This window comes from Microtus oregoni, unplaced genomic scaffold (assembly GCF_018167655.1).
Source record: "Microtus oregoni isolate MIOR12 unplaced genomic scaffold, Mior012 000010F_ref0000083, whole genome shotgun sequence".
Taxonomy (NCBI): domain Eukaryota; kingdom Metazoa; phylum Chordata; class Mammalia; order Rodentia; family Cricetidae; genus Microtus; species Microtus oregoni.
Genome location: NW_024543069.1, coordinates 20590978 through 20610139, shown reverse-complemented (window position 1 = coordinate 20610139; position 19162 = coordinate 20590978). Strand labels below are relative to the sequence as shown.

General features: G+C 44.1%; 1 protein-coding gene across 1 annotated transcript in view; it reads right to left on the bottom strand.

Annotated features, from left to right (window-relative positions):
* Positions 1–810: 810 nt before the first annotated feature.
* Wwtr1 (WW domain containing transcription regulator 1) overlaps positions 811–19162 on the bottom strand; it is a 114028-nt gene continuing 95676 nt past the window's right edge. The window contains exons 5-7 of the mRNA XM_041659205.1: positions 10372–10490; positions 8641–8753; positions 811–4338 (exon numbers count right to left, since the gene is read on the bottom strand). Coding sequence (XP_041515139.1) covers positions 4154–4338; positions 8641–8753; positions 10372–10490 — 417 coding nt within the window. The 3' untranslated portion in view covers positions 811–4153. The remainder of the gene's footprint in view (positions 4339–8640; positions 8754–10371; positions 10491–19162) is intronic.

Below are 19162 nucleotides of genomic sequence, written 5' to 3'. Positions count from 1 at the left end.
AATACCAAAATACGGCAGGAAGAGCGGCTCCCCAGACACTGGCTGTGTACGCACGACCCTGTGTGAATTAACTGCTTCACACAGTGACACCTTCATTGCAGCCAGGCGAGAACAGTGGCATTGCTGGAAAGGGACTTAGATGGCACTGGACAATCCGCTTTAGTGCTTAGCAAATGGTCAGTGTGCCGCGCATGCTCAATATGCATTAGCCACGATAATGCTAAGCAAAATAAATGGAACTGTTTTTGTTTAAAAAAGGCCTTATAACCTTAGAAGTGAGTAAGAGGGCTGGAGGGTACAGCCTGGTGGTAAACCATCTACCTAACACGTGCGAGACTCTGACTTCATCATCCTTGGCACAGCACGGAAAACACATGCTGAAGAAACATGGCTGTAAAGCTCTGTTTAAAACTGGCACATAAGACCAGTTCTGGGGCGATGGCAAGTTAGCTGGGTTCCCCACCAGTACGGCAAGCAGGTAGGTGGGGGAAGAAACCACAGTATCCACGGGAAGCAAAGCGAGAGCCCGGATTCAGAATTAATGACAGCGTGTCTGCAGTGTGTTTACTTACTGCAGCGGGGAGAGGCACACCCTGTTGTTAAAAACATAATCCAGCTGAGGGTATTGGAAGGCTGGGGAAGGTTTGGCTGTTGTTTGTTTTTTAAATACACACCTTTAAAAGAATATTTGCATACAGAATCTGTCTTCCTGCCTCTCTCACTGACTGCCAGGGGTTGTGGAAGCCTCTCTGCTTCTACCCCAAGCCCCCAGTAAACAACCACACCACGTGACAGAGACAAAGGCCCAAGTGGAAGTTCAATTGTATTTATTTTTTTATACAGAATTGAGAATTAAAACCTGTAACAAACTCCAGATAAAATGGCTTGATTTGATGGATTTGGCTGCATGTTTCCCGTATGCAGAACACACTGGATTAGAAATCAACAACACAGGTCTCATTTGATAAAATGTAGAAGTAAAAAAAAAAAATTAAGTTAAAGTATTAGCACGTGTATAATACAGTATCAGGGAAATGGTCTCTGTCAATCACCCTTTTCCCATCAAATTAATCTATAGCTTTCCTTTTTTTCTTTTTTTTTTAAATGGCTTGTTCCCCCCCCCCATTTTTTCCCAAAAGTTGTCCTTTCAGAAGTTGCTTCTAATTACATTGTAAGAACACAGCACTCAGTGACTCTGTCAGCCACTTCACGTCACCTCCTGCAAACTCCTTTCTGCTGAGCAGTGCCCAGGGGGCTAAAGCTAGTTCTGTTTTATGTGCTTCTCACACACTGGGAAATCACTGAAAGAAATACATCTTACATCCTAGATACTACAGTGAAACGCTGCCTAAAAAAGAAATCCCCGATGCTAACAAAATGGCAGGATGCTTTCCCTATCGAAATGCTTCACTAAAGTGTATCTTATCGGGAAAAGCTTCTTCTTCTTCTTAAATGCAACTTTTAAAGTTGCCTATTCTATGACAAAATTTGGAGATGATATGGTAAAAAAAAAAAAAAAAAGTATTGATTTAGGTCGAAGAAAGACTAGCTAGTCTGACAGGTCGTCTTAGAATATGAGAAAGTATATGAATAGCACCTTATTATGAATTCTTAGAGAGTATTAATACTTACAGTAATACTAGAGAACCACTGAGATTGTTCTTAGGGCTGGGGATGGAGCTCAGCGGCAAGGCACTTGCCTAACACACATGAAGTCTTGAGTTCAATCAGAACTAGAAAGCAAAAAAGGTCTGGCTTCTGATTTCTAGGTTTAGCTCTCTTTAAAAAGCCATATTTTATAGTCTTAAAAACAAAGAAATTATATCTGGCTTTATCTATTAGTAAACAGTCAGGGGCCATATTTTATTCTAGAAAAATACTATATTCATTAAAAAGGTTTAAACTAATTTACTAAAATATTATTCTAATATTTCATAATGACACAAGCTTATTATAAAATGGCTTCTAAAACCTGGCAACATAAACCATCAATGATTTAACTATTTTTTTTTAAAAAAAAAAAAGAGTATCTTTTTTTTACATTTAATAGCCTGAAATGCATGTATAAAAAATATTTTTAAATACAGTAACACTGTCGAGTTTTGTTAGGTCCCTTGTGTTTTGGTTTGTTTTTGATTTTCCTCAGAAAGAATGTACAACTCTTTTTGCAATTTTTGCTAACAAAAGAGAATAAGAAAGAGTGCTCCCTTTCAACCTAGTAGCAACATAAATACCAATTCGCCTCTCTCAGAGTGCTCAAGGAGTTAACTGGGCGTTAATTGGGGCTCTTCCAAGGAAAGAGAAATCATTTCAGAGTGCTGGATGCAACAGTGGCCCATGCTCTTGTCTGCTGACGTGTTTAGCAAGCACAGAGACAGAGAGCATCAGAGTGCCACAGCCCTGCCCCTTCCTCCTCTCTGCCCCTCCCCAGTAAAGTGCACCCTAACCCTCTTCTCTCTGACAGCAGGGTCTTTTGGTACGAAGGCTGAGAGAAAATTGCTGCTTTGTTCTTCGAGGGCACTTTTCGCCCGTCTTGCTTGCTCGCTTTTGAGGGGTTCTGATGAGTCTGGCTCATTTCCCATCGACTGGCCTTTCTGGCATATTCCACAGCTTCGTCTCTGACCTTTCACTTGCCTCTTCCCACCACGACCAAATGTACTCTGTGCATCTATATTTCAATAAACCAAAGGGATCTTATTAAAGATCCTGAACAACAAAGCCCTCACCCTCATGGACACTGAAAGTTTCCTCTTGGATTCTTGATGTCTTTCAAAAATAAAAAATAAAAAAGGAGATTAAATTCATACACTATAAATAATGTCAGTTCAAAATAATAAAGAGCTAAGGACTTCATTGCTAGCGCGGGCAGACCGCCTGCTAAATGAACACGATGCTCTCAGTCCTTAAGAGATAATTAAAAAAAAAAGTTGGTTACATAAGAGGTATTGAGTACATATCTTATCATATCTTATGCCTTTTTGTACCAACTTAGCAAAGGGGTTAGGATAACATACTTAGGAATCAATCTTACTCTGCTCAGAAGCACAAATCTAGACGACACGCCCTGTCAAGGCCTTTCTGTGTGCACAGTCAGGCATCTGTTTTGTTCTTCAAACACTTCTACAGACAAGATCATTTTTAAGCGCTTGAAACCTCGAAAGCAGAATCGATAATGCCTCAGAGTACAAAATGCAACAGCTAATTTGCATGTCGTCAGGCTGAGATCTACGCTGGCCTGATGTTTTCCGAATAGGTCAAAAGACAAAAACAGTTGCCACTGATTCATCAAAAAACATTCGGCGGCCCTTTGTCATAGCCACAAAACGACAGTGTTCCATAAAACAAACAGATTCCAAGCTGCATTTTGCAAAGAATACAGGTTGCAATTTAAAAAAAAAAAAAGTAGTTTGGCTTCATAATTGTTCATCTCAGTACCAAACTGGTCTCTTTCATACGACCTGTCATGCAAGACCTGCGACAAATACCGCAGCGGCCCTTCTGCACGCAGCACCGAGCCGCTGGGTGCTCCGCCGTCAAATGGCGAAGGCTGGTGACATTAGGACTCTGTGCCTTTGTAAATGCAGAATGAGAGCAGACATCAGAGCCAGCATGGATTCCAAACTGCATCATATTCCACACAACAGAAATTTACTAACTATACAATGATTTTTTTTTTTTAAGATCAAGTTAAATAAGTTTTGAACCATTTGTTACTAGGGTTATCAGTACAGTTTTTGAAACTGCAAATTGGGTCTTTGTGCACTTTTCTTGGACCAAGCTGCCAGTCAGAATTCACTGCCTGGGGTCAGCTTTTATGGCTTAGAATCAATTGACACATGAATTTTAGCTAATGCCTATAAAGCTAAGCCACGGGGTAGCGGGGATTTTTAAGGAGTTATTCTGCATAATCAATTCTGCACTATCTGTCACGGAAATGCAGGCTGGCGGAAAATGAAGAGAACGTTTATTTATGTGTCACTTAAGTTCTTGGAAGTCAAGCCCAGGCAGGCAATGATTAGCTGGCTGCATGGACCAGGAGTGTGGGTACGGAGGCCAGGAGCAGTACACCTGTGGACCTGCTTTGCTCCGGCACTTGTTCCACGAGGCCCAGGAAAGGTCAGGTCACAGCTGCCACACGTGACCACGGGAGCGATCACAGCCAGGTTAGAAAGGGCTCGCTTTTGTTCAGCGCAGACTCGACATCATTGAAGAGGGGGATCAGATCTTCAGACTCCAAAGTCCCTAGGTCAACGTTGGTTCCTGGAAGGCAGTCAAGGAAATCAGGGAAGCGGGTCTGCTGGGGATTGACGGCCATCGGTGTCTGACCTGCATTTTCTCCTGTAATAGAAGGAAGGACAGTTGTTATTTCCTTCTTAAATTTTTAAAATTTTGTTTGTTTCTTTGTTGTTATTTTTGAGACAGGGTCTCTCACTATGTAGCTCTGGCTGTCCTGGAACTCACTATGTAGACCACGCTGGTCTCATACTCACAGAAATCCACCTGCCTCTGCCTCCTGAGTACTGGGATTAAAGGTGTGTGCCACTATGCCTGGCTACATTTTATTTTATATGAGTATTGTGCTTGCATGTTTCGTCCGTGCAACACGTGTGTGCCTGGAGAGTCCAGGAGAGAGAATAAGTGTATCCACAGGACTAGAGAAACAGACAGTGATGAGCCACCACGTAGGCCGTGAGACTCGAGCCTATGTCCTCTAGAGGAGCAGCCAGGGCTCTTAAGTACGGAGTCATCTCTCCAGCCTTTTCTTGTAAGTTCTTGAGAAGGGGGCAGAATAGTTCAAGTACTAACATAACCCACATTTTCATGCCCACGGACACCACATTAGCGACCTCAACCTGTTTTGGAAGACTGTTTACCCCAGTAAGGCTAGAGTTCTGCAGGACATGGTGGAGGAAAATGCTAGAAAGGAAAGCCTCTGGAATTTGACTGAGAATACATGCTTTACGTAACAGTATTATGGGAACTACATGGAGACCTGATATCACTCGACAGGTCCTTTACTATATGACCGTAGGCATGCTTAGTTTCTCTTGACCTCCTGGGTCTCCTGCACACGTTGGGAAGAAGCAACACAGGTGCCATATTTAAGGCTACGCCATCTGTCTACTAAAGTTATCATTACAGATGCTAGAGGGATGGTCAGCAGAGTTCCTGAGCTCAAGTCCCAGCACCCGCACTGTGGCCCACAAACCCCTGTAACTTCAACTTCAAAAAACCCGATATCCTCTGGCCTCAAGACTCCTGCTCACGTGGTACACGTAAACTCACACGGGCACAAAAACTTAGAAGTTCAAAATATCATTACGATCTTCTAATTCTTGAAAATACATATTTTAGCCAAACAAAATCTCTTTTTTTAACGAATTCTTCAAATTCTTTCTCACCCAAAATGAAAGCATGAGTTGACGCTTCTTCATCAAGGTTAACAATCTCAAAGCATTTCTTTTTTTTTTGTTTTTTTTTATTTAAATTTATTTATTTATTAAGGATTTCTGCCTCGTCCCCGCAACCGCTTCCCATTTCCCTCCCCCTCCCCCGATCAAGTCCCCCTCCCTCATCTGCTCGAAGAGCAATCAGGGTTCCCTGACCTGTGGGAAGCCCAAGGACTGCCCACCTCTATCCAGGTCTCGTAAGGTGCACATCCAAACTGCCTAGGCTCCCACAAAGCCAGTACGTGCAGTAGGATCAAAAACCCACTGCAATTGTTCTTGAATTCTCAGTATTCCTCATTGTCCGCTATGTTCCGCTAGTCCGGATTTATCCCATACTTTTTCAGACCTAGGCCAGCTGGCCTTGGTGAGATCCCAATAGAACATCCCCATTGTCTTAGTGTGTGGGTGCACCCCTCGTGGTCCTGAGTTCCTTGTAAGCCAGACCCAAAAAGAGGAACATGGGATGTACTCACTCATATTTGGTTTCTAGCCATAAATAAAGGACATTGAGCTTATAATTCATGTTCCTAGAGAAGCTAAATAAGAAGGTGAATCCAAAGACAAACACATAGGCATCCTCATGAATATTAACCTTCATCAGGCGATGAAAGGAGACAGAGACAGAGACCCACATGGGAGCACCGGACAGAAATCTCAAGGTCCAAATCAGGAGCAGAAGGAGACGGAGCTCAAAGCATTTCTTTATTTCTCTTGGCAGTAGCTCTACAATGTCCTTGTGGTCTTTTTAGCCTTTGTCATTTAGCTACTGAAGTTCACCACTTAAGCTACTTAAGGATTAAAGGGGGGGGGGGGGAGATCAATTCTTCCAGGGATGTGGTTTTCACGGAACATTCTGGAAGGAGGAATGACTGAGTAGCCTTTACTTATCATGTTAACATCCCTTGGTTCCATCTCCACACAAGTCCAGCTGTGTGTGCTCATTGCAAAGGGAGAGGGTTCTCAGCCAGCTTGCTCCTGGCAAGTGGTCAATGTGCTTGGCAGACTGAACCATCTTTTCTAGCCACCAGCCAGCTCTGCCTGCCCTCAGCCCTTCCTCAGCTAATGACCAAGTATTACTAAATATTACAAGACTGACTCTCTTTAACAATGTATGCCCATTTCCTGCAAACACCTCGCAGGAGTGACCCTGAACTCAATGAGATGACACTCAGTTAAGTAGATTAATAGGAACACAGTGTTTATCAAATCCACTTCATCGGTATCCTCCTTCAGTGGAGGAGCAGAGGTGGCAACACTATTCTCATTTCACTGATGAGAAGCAGAGGCCCACAGAGCATCCCTAGAGAACACTGTTACCAGGGACTGAGAAACAAAGATTCAACTCGGGCTGAACATTGCCACTGTTCTTTTCAAGACACCATTTAACTGTGTGTTATGGCTTCAAAAGCACTCCCCCATTTACCCAGTGGACATCATTTTACAAACCTACAGGAGAGAATGTATCCTTTTAATGTCTCCTGAGGTGCCCACCCTCTCTCCTTATTTAATTTCGCTTTTTACCCTTTTTACGGGATTCCCAGAGTTTAAAAGATAAAAGTAAACAGCATAGGAAGGAGCCACCTCATGAGGCTATTTCAGGGACACAAAATAAATTACACAGACACACAGGCGTGTGAAAAGATGAAAGGGGCGAGGAGGAGAAGTGACAAAATAAACTGAATACGGCAATCAGTGCAAAACACTATGTAACTCCCACACAACAACCCTACTACGGCCTCTATCTACTGCCGTCGGTCTGCAAGACCTGCAGGTGCTGCTCCAGCATCCTGCCCTTCTGCAGCGCTGCACTGCAAACCTGGCTACACAATTTAGACTCGCAGCAAGCAGCACACGGCAGCCATACACGTGCATGAGTGCTTCTGCATGTATAAATGCATGTGGAACGCCAGCATATCTGGTGCTAAACCATCTCTCCAGTCCAACAGCGGCTTCTCTGTCACGAATAATAGAAGAGAAATGGCAAAGTCATCTACACAGAGCTATATGCATGCTGTCATTTATTCTGGGCTTGGCTAGCAAGACACAAAGGAGCTACATTATGTGAGCTGGGGATGGGGGTCCACCCCTTTCATTGCTATTACTGTTGCACTTGGGAGGCAGAGGCAGAGCTCAAGGTCAGTCTGGTCTACATTTCACAGTCCAGGACAGCCAGAGAACAGAGAGACCCTGCCTCAAAAGTAAAAGAAAAGAAAAGCTAAATACTATGTGTCTCAACACTGAAGTGTAAACTATTTATTTATTTTGACTTTATGTGTATTGGGGTTTTGCCTGCATGCGTGTCTGAGTGAGGCTGTTGAATCCCCTGGAACTGGAGTTGCAGGCGACTGTGAACTGCTATGTGGGTGCTGGGAATTGAACCGTGGAAGAGCACCCAGTGCTTTAGCCACTGAGACACCTCTCCAGCCCTCCAGATTTCCCCCCTCAATCATGCAGTTCTCAAATGTAAAGTTAGCAGACGACAATGTCAAGAGTTCAGACGGATTTATAGGATGCACACACTGGGTCTAGGAAGTCAACCTGGTTGTCTTCTTGCCAATTGTTGAAGGAGGGAATTATGTCAGAAATGGCGCTGACAATTAGAACCCTCTGAGCTTTTGGTTACATACCTACTGTCAATCCTTCCCCAAACCAGAAAGTAACACGAAAAGATCAGCGTGCTCGGAGAACCAAAAGTAGTCTAAATTCCAGTAGAAAGAGTATTCATTACAACTAAAAAGGGGGTACAGCAAGTCACCCCCACTCCAGGTAAGTACAGAATGGTTAAGAGGAAAGGGGGCTGGAGAGATGGCTCAGAGGTTAAGAGCCCTGACTGCTCTTCTGGAGGTCCTGAGTTCAATTCCCAGCAACCCACATGGTGATCTGGCGCCCTCTTCTGGCCTGAAGGCATATATGGAGGCTGAACACTGTACATAATAAATAAATAAATCTTTAAAAGAGGAAAGGGCAATACCAAAAGGATGGGGGTGGGCTTAAAAAGCCCACCTATATGGAGCCTATATGAAGCCATATTTGCATAAACTCTGAGAAGTCTGCTATATAGCAATAGCGCCTGTGGACTGAGTGGGCTTTTAGCTGGCATTTTGTGTTCTAGGTTTGTTTCCCATTGGATTTTCGGATTGCAATAACCAAAAGACAATCTGAAAATGATAGCTGCAGGCTGTGTGCCCACCTGTTTCCATCTCGTCCATGTTGCTGAGGAAGTCCTCTGGAGTTGTGGGGACACTGTAGCACCCCAACCCCAGGCCACTGTCCGTGCTCTGCTCCCTTGAATGATAGGGCCCTCTGCAGAGGAGAAAGGAAGAAAGGAAAATAAGTGGAGACCTTAACATGAGTCCAGTAAATAAACATCACAGCTAGAACGCAGTCACAGAACTCGGGCGGTGAGAGGGACAAATGCTACTGGGCCTTTTAATTTTGAAATGTATAACTGATCTTAAGTAATTATATGCAAATTATATTAATTATATGCAAATAAAATTACATGCAAATAAAACTGGTTACTCACCATATACATGGGTGTTGATTTCCTTGCCTCAAAATAACTGTTTGAGCCCTATTCTATGTTCAGATTATGCTACCTGATACTACTTATGTGAAATTTTAAAACCCAGAAAAATAGTGCTGAATAACGCTCATAGAGATACACATTAATGTTAAAAGAAGTATGTATATAGCCAGTCATAGTGGCCCATGCCTGTAGTCCCAACACTCAAGAGGCTGGGGGAAAGGGTTCCAGAAAAAATAGCTAAGTTCCCTGGGATGGCCACACACCACTTTCTGAGGAGTGGCTATGCCTGGGGAGAGAATGGAGGGAAGAAAGACACCTAGTGGTGGCAGAGATGGGCTCAAACAGTGCTTGGCATACAATATAGCAAGCCTGGATGGCAGGTACCTTAGTTTCCTTTCTACTTTTCTAGTCTTTGAAAAACAGCACAGCAGAAAATTAACACTATTAGCTAAACTTTGAAACCTTACTTACCTTTCCCCATAAGTACCTCTGAATTTATTTGTTCTATTTGCCATAGTATGCTTCTAACCTCACCTTTCCTCTCGGGACCATCAAGACTCTTGCAAGTGATTACCAAATCGAGCTGTCCTGTTTAAACTTGAAGCTCGTCCTGGTATGCAAATCACTGACTGAATAAACTCCATGTCGTGTGACTAGGTTTTGTTTTTTTTTATTTTTTAAATTTATTTATTTATTAAGGATTTCTGCCTCGTCCCCACAACCGCTTCCCATTTCCCTCCCCCTCCCCCGATCAAGTCCCCCTCCCTCATCTGCTCGAAGAGCAATCAGGGTTCCCTGACCTGTGGGAAGCCCAAGGACTGCCCACCTCTATCCAGGTCTCGTAAGGTGAGCATTCAAACTGCCTAGGCTCCCACAAAGCCAGTACGTGCAGTAGGATCAAAAACCCACTGCAATTGTTCTTGAATTCTCAGTATTCCTCATTGTCCGCTATGTTCAGCTAGTTCGGATTTATCCCATGCTTTTTCAGACCTAGGCCAGCTGGCCTTGGTGAGATCCCAATAGAACATCCCCATTGTCTTAGTGTGTGGGTGCACCCCTCGTGGTCCTGAGTTCCTTGCTCGTGCTCCGTCTCCTTCTGCTCCTGATTTGGACCTTGAGATTTCTGTCCGGTGCTCCCGTGTGGGTCTCTGTCTCTGTCTCCTTTCATTGCCTGATGAAGGTTAATATTCCTGAGGATGCCTATGTGTTTGGTGTGACTAGGTTTTGAAACTGAGATGTTTTCTAAAAGCTTCCTTTTTCTTTCTTCTGTCAGCTCTCCCGCCTCTCGCCATCCCTGAAGAACCCTGCCCCTTCTCCATGCAAACAAACACCCCACACAGCCTAAACCATAGGTAAGAAAGCAAAAGTCAGTGGTCCCCAGTGTGAACTTACCCATTGAGGAAAGGATCTGAGCTGTTGTTGGTGATGGACCGCATATCTGTGGTCATGGCAGGTGGGTTGACAGGGGCCATGGTCTCCTCCATGGGGAGCTGTCTGCAGAGGGCAGCTTCCTACAGAGTCGGAGGGAAAGGACGTCAGTCAGTTGCCACGAAGGGTTGCATCGTAATACAATTCATATGAAGACTGTTCACCAAACACAAAAAACTTGGTGCCTATTTTAGTAGGTCAAGGCCATCGGGAGGTTAGTATTCTTTCTCCCCAGACAGCTCTGGACTAGCGTACACACGCTAGTCTCTCCCCGTTTACATGCCAGTATGAATGGAAGGTTTAGAGCCTTAAATAAAATTACACTTAGCAGCTGCTGTTAATCACCAGATGAATAAGACAACCAGTTAAACCATTTGCTTACAGATAGATGATAGATAGATAGATAGATAGATAGATAAATGATAGATGGATGGATGGATAGATAGATGATAGATAGATAGATAGATAGATAGATAAACAGACAGACAGACAGATGCTCTGATAGTATAGGCTTTTACACATTTACCACCAAGCCTGACAACCCAAGTTCCTTTTGCAGGATCTGCACAGTGGAAGAACCAACTTCTACAAGTTGTTCTCTGACCGCCATCTGAATGCTCATCATGGATGTACATGTACAGAATAAATAAATATCGTATCAGAGCTGGTGAGATGGCTCAGTGAGGTAAAAGTGCTTACCGCATAAGCCTGGCATGTTGAATTAAATCTTCAGGGTGTAACACATAAGGGTGGATGGGGAGAGCTGATTCCACAAAATGGTCCTCTAGATACAAGTCTTGGCACAGGCACGCCTGCACTTATGTACAGACATCATACACACTCACATATACACACAACCATAACAATGTTGAGTTGACTACAGCTGGGGGAAACTGGAGTTCCAAACCAAATCCCACCAACAACTAGATGTTTGATGGGTTATGGATTTTTTTAAGCTAGCATTAATAGCAAGAAGAATAAGTACAAAATGTTATGAACCTGCCTGCAGTGACACTCTCCACACTCCAGAAATGACCAGGCATCAGATGCATTTCAAGTGGATGGTCATTTCCAGACGAATACTCAGATGTTTCTGCTTACATCCAAAACCAAGGTTAGGTCCTGGACATATTTATGCCTATCGGTTTTTCATTTCCAAGCTGAAGTCATTGATCTCACAGCCTTAAAATCCCTAAACCATGGCTGCAATGACAAACAGAACATTCTAGCTATCTGAGCTGCAGGATGCTGGTTAGATCTCTTTCAGCCCTTCACGTGATGGTTCAAAGTACTGCGGTCTGGGCAGTGACCCTGGAAAACTGTAGGTTACTGTGTTTGCTATGTGGTTACTACCTCAAAGGTGGCATGACTCTGACCAACCCTGAGAGGGCTGACTGGGAGGGACCTGCACTGAGCTGGGCATTGTGTCCCATGCTGCCTTTTATCCTACATAGGGAGGCCAGCCTGCTCTACAGAGCGAGTTCTAAGACAGCCAGACAGAGAAACCCTGGAAAGAAAGATTGGGGGAAGGGGCAGGAAGGCAAGAAAGGAAAGAAAGAAAGAAAGAAAGAAAGAAAGAAAGAAAGAAAGACTGTTAGAGAAAACCTGTCTTAAAAAAATTAAGAAAAAAGAAATGAAACTGCCCTACTAATGAGCAGAAATAAAATAACCAGGCAAGAAAAGGACCTCTGGTTCACTTCTCTTTATTTTGAGGAGGCAAATAATTAGAATCCTTAATTAATGCATTTCAAAACTCAATAACACACACACACACACAATAGATGGCGTTTTGAAAGTACCTTCTAAATTGATCCAGAACAATCAAGTTTTTTTTCTTATAGTTATTCTGACATGCCTAGAAACTTTATTATCCAACAAAGTCTCACATAGAAAACCTGAACCAGGGATGAGGAAACCTGAGGTAACTGCGTTTCTGACAGTTCCATGAGATGTTCATTTTTATTTAACTTGCTTACCCATAGACTATTTCAAATAGAGAAAAAAATGTGCTTGCTTGTGGCAGAATATATAAATAAAATTTTAAAATCTTCATAACATATGTCATGAAAGGAGAGGGTAGCAAGGCAGCTCTGTGGGTACAAACACTTTCATGATTTCTTTAAACCCACATTTAAAAAAAAAAAGCAGATGAAGAGGGGAGGCAGAGACAGGGGAGTTGCCTGGAACACAGAGCACTGCAGAAGTATCGAGAAACACTACCTCTGCACAGCGGAGAGAATCAACTCCTGATAGCTGCCCTCCATGTGTGCACCATGACACAAGTGTGCTCGCACACACATAAAAATAAAGAAAAATTGTAAAAATGCTTTTAAAATCAGGAAAGGGAACTATTTGGAGGGAAGGAAGAGATAATTATATGGGGAAGAAGAAAGATGGCGGAGGATAGTGACCGGTGAATAAGAAAAAAGCATAACAATATATATGCATGAAAATGTCACAGTGAAATCTGTTTCTTTGTACGCTAACCGAGGACAAAATTAAAGACTATGTAACGAAGGATATGTAGTATGCTAAGGGAAATGCTCACTGCCGTTTCCCGTCTATCCTCTGGATTTCAGATCCAAGAGAAGTGCCCACTCCAGCACTGCTTCCTAACTGAAGCCTATCTCCAAATCACCAAAAGAGGAAATGCTACATTCTGCCGGTAGGGGGCACAAGGGACCACGTTTTCCACCTCCTTCAAATGACTCAGAAAATGCAAGAGACCACAAGGGGTGTTTTAACCCTAATGGCTTTAAAAAAAATAAATCGGATCATTTATTATTAACAATACAATGACCTGTTTTAGATTCCTGTAGGATCATTCTTGGGTCAGAGATCATTTCAAAGAGCAGCTAAGTACAAATACAAGGTGAACTTCTACTTCCTCCCCAGCTCCACCGAATGGACCATGGAGGCACATGTCTGTAGCCCAGGCGTCTACCCACCACTCCAGCCTGACAACTCATGGTCTCCCAGGCTTAGCATCCGCCTCTGCGGTTGCTTCCACCTCCTGAATCTGTACAACTGGTCCCTCTGTCTGGAACACAATCCTGAGACCTTCCCCAAGTGTCCATTTCCTTCACTTACTAACCTACAAATGCTACTTCTCAGAGACAATCCCCCTGCCACTATCTAAAGGAGCCCCCCCACCCCATCACCGCCTAACTCCCTAGTTATGTGTTTGTTTTCTTTGTTTATTTGTTTTTATGTGCATTAATGTTTGGCCTGCAATGTGTCTGTGTGAGGGTGTCGGATCTTGGAGTTACAAACAGTTGTGAGTTGTCATGTGGGGGTGCTGGGAATTGAACCCGGGTCCTGTGGAAGAGCAGTCGGTGCTCCTAACTGCTGAGCCATCTCTCTGCCCCTACTGTTTGTCTCTTAACCCGCATTTATTTTCTTCACGGCAACTTTTATGTTTTATCTTGTCCTCCCCAATGGAATGTTAAATTCCACCAAGGAAGGGACCTTCGTCACTACGCTCATGCCTATATTCCCAACTCCCTGTAACCATGGTAACTATGCAGTATATACTCAAAGAAAAAAATACTAAGTAAATGAGAAATAGTACATATTCAAATAAAAACATTTTAAATTATGCTAGTAACAAAAAAAATAAGAAAAAAATTCACACCTTTAACCACAAATGAGTCTAAATACATCTTTTTTGCTTTTGTTTTTCAGGAAACTCTTGGAGGCTATCCTCAAACTTGCTCTACAGACCAGGCTGACCTCAAATTCACAGAGTTCCACCTGTTTCTGCCTCCTGAGTAATGGGATTAAAGGCATGTGCTACCACTGCCTGCCTTAAATGAGTCTATATGCAACTTAACCAGCCAGGCACACGCTCCCCTTAGTTAACCTAAATCCTCTTCCTGTGTCCTAACACAAAATGAACAGGACTGAATGGCCAGTAGCAGAAACAGGAGCACCCAATACTAGGAACTGAATCCCAGCCCTGCTGTCTCCCAGTGAGTTATTTCACAAGTTTGCCATTTCCCAGTGAGGATAATAAAACCACGTGTGCAAGGGACGGCCGTGATGACAAAGCTGCTCAGGAGAGACCCTCTTCCAGAAGTCACCGTAGTCGGCTAGCTGTCACTGCACCGTGTGTTCCTGTACCGTCTCAAATGCACAGGTTAAAAGTCCAAATAAGGACAATAGCAGTAGAGCAGTCCCCTAACAAGCCAAGGCCCTGGGCTCCATCCCTAGGACCACAAGAATCAATGAATAAATAGACAGCTTTAAAATCTCCTCACTGTTGTGAGGAAGTGATTCACTTTGACTCAAAGAAATTTCTTTCCAGTCAACTTGGGCCTTTTAACTATAGAACGGTTGAGAGTTACATTTTATAATAGTTCTACATTGACAACTTTAAAAATTCCACCTGCTGGGTTTTCTATTGTTGTGTTGTGCTTTGGTTTTCTTTCAGCTTTGGCGCATGGTAAATTATCTGAAAAGAGGAATCTCCCTAGAGAAAATGCCCCCATCAGACAGCTTGTAAGACTGGAGGGAATTTTCTTGATTCAGATGATCCTAGATGTACAAGAAAGCAGGCTTCCTCCAGCTCCTGGCTGTGGGCTCCTGCCCTGACTGCCTTCAGCGATGGACACCAGAAGATGAACTAAACCCTGTCCTTCCCAAATTGCTTTTGGTGCATGGTGTTTTATCATAGCAACAGAAACCCAAGTAAGACACTACCGCTTTGAAAATTAAAAAAATCTCCTGGTATCTGCCCACAAATTTGGGGGTGGGCAAATACAACACCAAAGGCTAAAAACAGCTTGTCACCAGCCTGTCCTTATCAAAGGAGGGGGATTTGAAGCTTTGTAGTTAATTGTTGATGTTGTCTTTTAATAAGTTTAGACGTAAAATTAAAGTTTAAATCAGTATGCCTGACGGTCACGTGACACCCACGCCCCTTCTATAAGCACCACGGCAAACATCCACCTTTACCTAGACCAAGAAAAGCACTCAGCAATAATCATCAGCTTCTCTAGTCTAAGCAGGTGTGCCGGTCGGCTTACGTCAACTTGACACAAACCACAGTCACCTGGGAAGAGGAGATTGCCTCCACGAGACTGGCCTACAGGCACACGCTCCGGGCATTTTCTTGATTAACGACAGATGGGGCAATGCCATCCCTGGGTCGGTGGTCCTGGGTTATACAAGAAAGCAAGCCGACGGAGCCAAGTGGAGCTTAGGTTCCTACCGTGAGTTCCAGCTATGGCTTCCCTGAAGGATGGGCAGCAGCTGGGAAGACACTCTCGGCCTCGAGTTGCTTTTGGTCCGCGGTTCATTACAGCAGAAAAGCAAACTAACCCAGTTGGACAGCTGGTGAGAGCTGAGGGCAACACTACAACCTACAGTTGTTTTATTTCCTGCTTCCGTTCTAGAGGAGCAGGCTTCTATTTCCTGCTTCCTTTCTAGAGGAGCAGGCCTACTCACAGGCCCCACCAGTCCTGTCACTTCCCTCTAACCCTCCCGGGCCTCTAAGACAGGCCTTTGATTTCTCCACAACTCTGTATCAGGTCTCTCTTCCCCCAGACACATCCTACTCAGCTTTACCAGCCATGTTACACAGCCGCATTCCAGATGTTCTTCCAGACCATCAGAGCCACATCAGGTCAAGACATTCCCAGACTCTGCGCTTCTGGTCCTCAAAAGTACACACACCTAATATTGGCTGGGCTCAGAACAGCTCCCCCTAGCATCTTCAGGTTTCTCCAAATGTTATTACCCCTCCAGCATCCAACCTGACTGGGACTGCCAATTGGACAGCATTTAGAATGCCCTGGAGACAGGCCTCTGACACACTTGGGAAGAATCACCTTCATTAAATTAGCCTCTGGGCTGTGAGAACGATCTAGGTTAAGGGAGGTGGAGAGATGTACCCTAAAGGTCAGTAGTACCAATTCATGGGCTGGGATCCTGAACTACACAGAAAACGAGAAGCCAGCTGTGCTCCATCCATCTCTCTCTCTCTGCTTCCTGATAAGACACAATGGGACTGGGTGCCTTCTGCCACCGTGCCTTCCATACTGTGATGAGCTGTACTGTATCACCTGGACCCGTGACCCAAAATAAACCCAACACATCAGGTACTAGTCTTAGCAACAGTTGCTAAGACCCTTCCCCATCTTCCCGCAAGTCTGGAGAGGGGCAGGCAGACCATCACAGGGAATGGACAATGACTAGGTTTTACGCTGTTCATCTAATCCCCACGTTACTATCCTCCAATCTTACAGCCATCTCAAGCACCAGGTCATCATTACTTCTGTAGGTACTCCAACCAGCCTCCCTGTCGTGCCAGTTCAATTAAGGTACTGCCTGCTTCTCAGTTCGCTGGGCTACTGGCCAAAGGAACTCTCAAGAAGTGGGTAAGGATTCAATGTTGTTGGATCTGCCCTGAGCTTGGCAGAGAGAGAGAGAGAGAGAGAGAGAGAAAGAGAGAAAACAATGCAGTGGAAGTGACTTTAAAATAAGAATGACAGGGGTTCAAATCCCAGTTTGGTCAGAATATAGCTATCAAAATTTGGACGACATTCTCTTATTTATTATTATGTGCATGTGTGTTTTCCCCGAATGTATGTCTATGCATCAAGTGTATGCTGTGCCCAAGATGTCCAAAGGAGAACAGGGGATTCCCCTCTCCCCCCGAACTAGGATTCTAGATGGTTGCGAACCACCATGTGGGTGCTGGGATTTGAACTCTGGGTTTTTTGGAAAAGCAGTCAGTGCTCTTAATCAATCTCTCCAGTCCCTGGGCTAAATTTCTGACAGCTCATTAAAATGCTTTATAAAACCTATCTTGTTGGGCAATATGAAAAGATCAAAAAGCAGAGTGGACATGCGTAAAAAGGAGTGTCGGAGGGCATGAAAGACAGGAGGAGAGACGGAAGTGTTAGCCCAGACTTTGCATTTTGCTTTCTACATGCAAAACCTGAACATAGGACCCAGTTAATTTATTTTACTGCTGAAGAAACTGGGGGACAAAGAGAGTAAGTGACTTTCCCAGGGCCCTACAGCTGACAACAGGGAGAGCCAGGATCCACATCCAGGCCGGTTGACTTCTGAGTCTATTCTGGGACTGTCCACAGGGTAGCAGAGAGAAGGAAGTGAGGGCTGAAGTTGGCAGAGCTCAGATTCAGACCCTTTCACCTAGTCCTGGCCATGAGACTTGGGCAAGTTACTTCATTTCTCTGATCCTGTTTTCCCAGCTATAAAATGGAAATACCAACCCCATGACCTCATTCAGCCTGTTTAGAAAAAAAAAAAATTAATGAACTAGACTATTCAACAGTACTGAGCGCAGTTTTCCCTCCACGAATGGGAGGAATATGGCATTGGAAATGCTTTAGGATCCATTTCAATGTATATGGGTGGGGCTAGAGTCTTGGGAATTCACACCACATTTCGAGAAGTTTTAAGTTCAGATCTTAAAGGCCAGTTTCACAAAGTCCTGAAAAGCTGCCAGGGCAGGCCTGCTCCAGCCCTCCCCCTCCCCACCACCAGCTTTCTTTTTTTTTTTTTTCTCCACATAAAAGTTGGGAATGGAAAACCTCTGTCCAAGAGGGGCTCTGGAATCTCTGAGTTTGTGGTCATCTGTCAATTCCCTGAGACAACAACAACAAAAATCGTTTGTGGATTTGAAATGGCTGGGAGGCTGTGTGTGTAAGGCCTAACTGAGGGGGATAATGAAAGACACCCGATGAGTGAGGGCGTTCAGGAAGAGAGCCTCAAGCCTCCTTCCCCACTGGCCTGAAGTTCTCCTGTGGAATAAATCAACAGAAGAGGCAAGAAAGTAAACAGCGGTAGAAAGCATCCCTGTGTTCGCGGCTCCCAGGGCTCCTCCCACCAGCCAGCCCCTGCCCTTGCTGGAATGTACTTCAAAGGGAACGGAATGATAATAACCCCTTCTGAAGGTGCTCAGCTTGACTGAAGTGTGTAGCCAGGATTCTACAAAAATGGAAGACTGGATTGTTTTAATTATAAAGGGTGGGGTGAGTAGGAAAAGAAAAAAAAAAGAAAAGAAAAGAAGAACAATGAAAACAATATTTTAAAATCCTACCATTAAACAGTTATTTTAGTGCAGAGACTCAGCTCACTCTCTCTCTGTCAAAACTGGGGGGAGATTTCAGAAGCAGAATGCTTTGGGGGTTCTGATGGCAATCTCTTTTAAAGCCGGAGCCAAGAGATTTTAGAAATTCCCTGCCACACTTCCTGGGGCTTCTCTCTCTGAAACACCTCATCACACTCAGCTGCCAGGCTGTCTCTATAGAAGGGCAGACTCAAAACTCCGAGTCTTGGGGAGGAAACATTTGTGTGAGTCCATAATTATTATCCACGGCCCTCTGCTGCTCCTTTAACTCAAGATACACGCAGCAATCTCGTGTTGGTCCACAGTCTGTTTCTGTTCTCGCCTAGAATCACATAAAGGAAGACAAGATTGAGACATTCTTTTTACTGAACGCAAAAAGGTGAGGTGGATTTCTGAGACGGGAGTACTTCCTCATACCTCCGCGGTCTAGCTTTCCTTAGAGAAAAGCGAGCCTCCATTTTAAAACAACGCCCAATTTATTTTCAAAAGGACGTTTTATTACGTATGTATTTATTTAAAGGGACAAATAAATATTGTACGTATGATGAGGGGTGGGGGAGTCCTTTATAAAAGATTTGAACCGGAACTCTTTCTTTTCTCCCCATTTCCCTACCCCACCCCCAAAGTCTCACTATGTAGCCCTGGCTGGCCTAA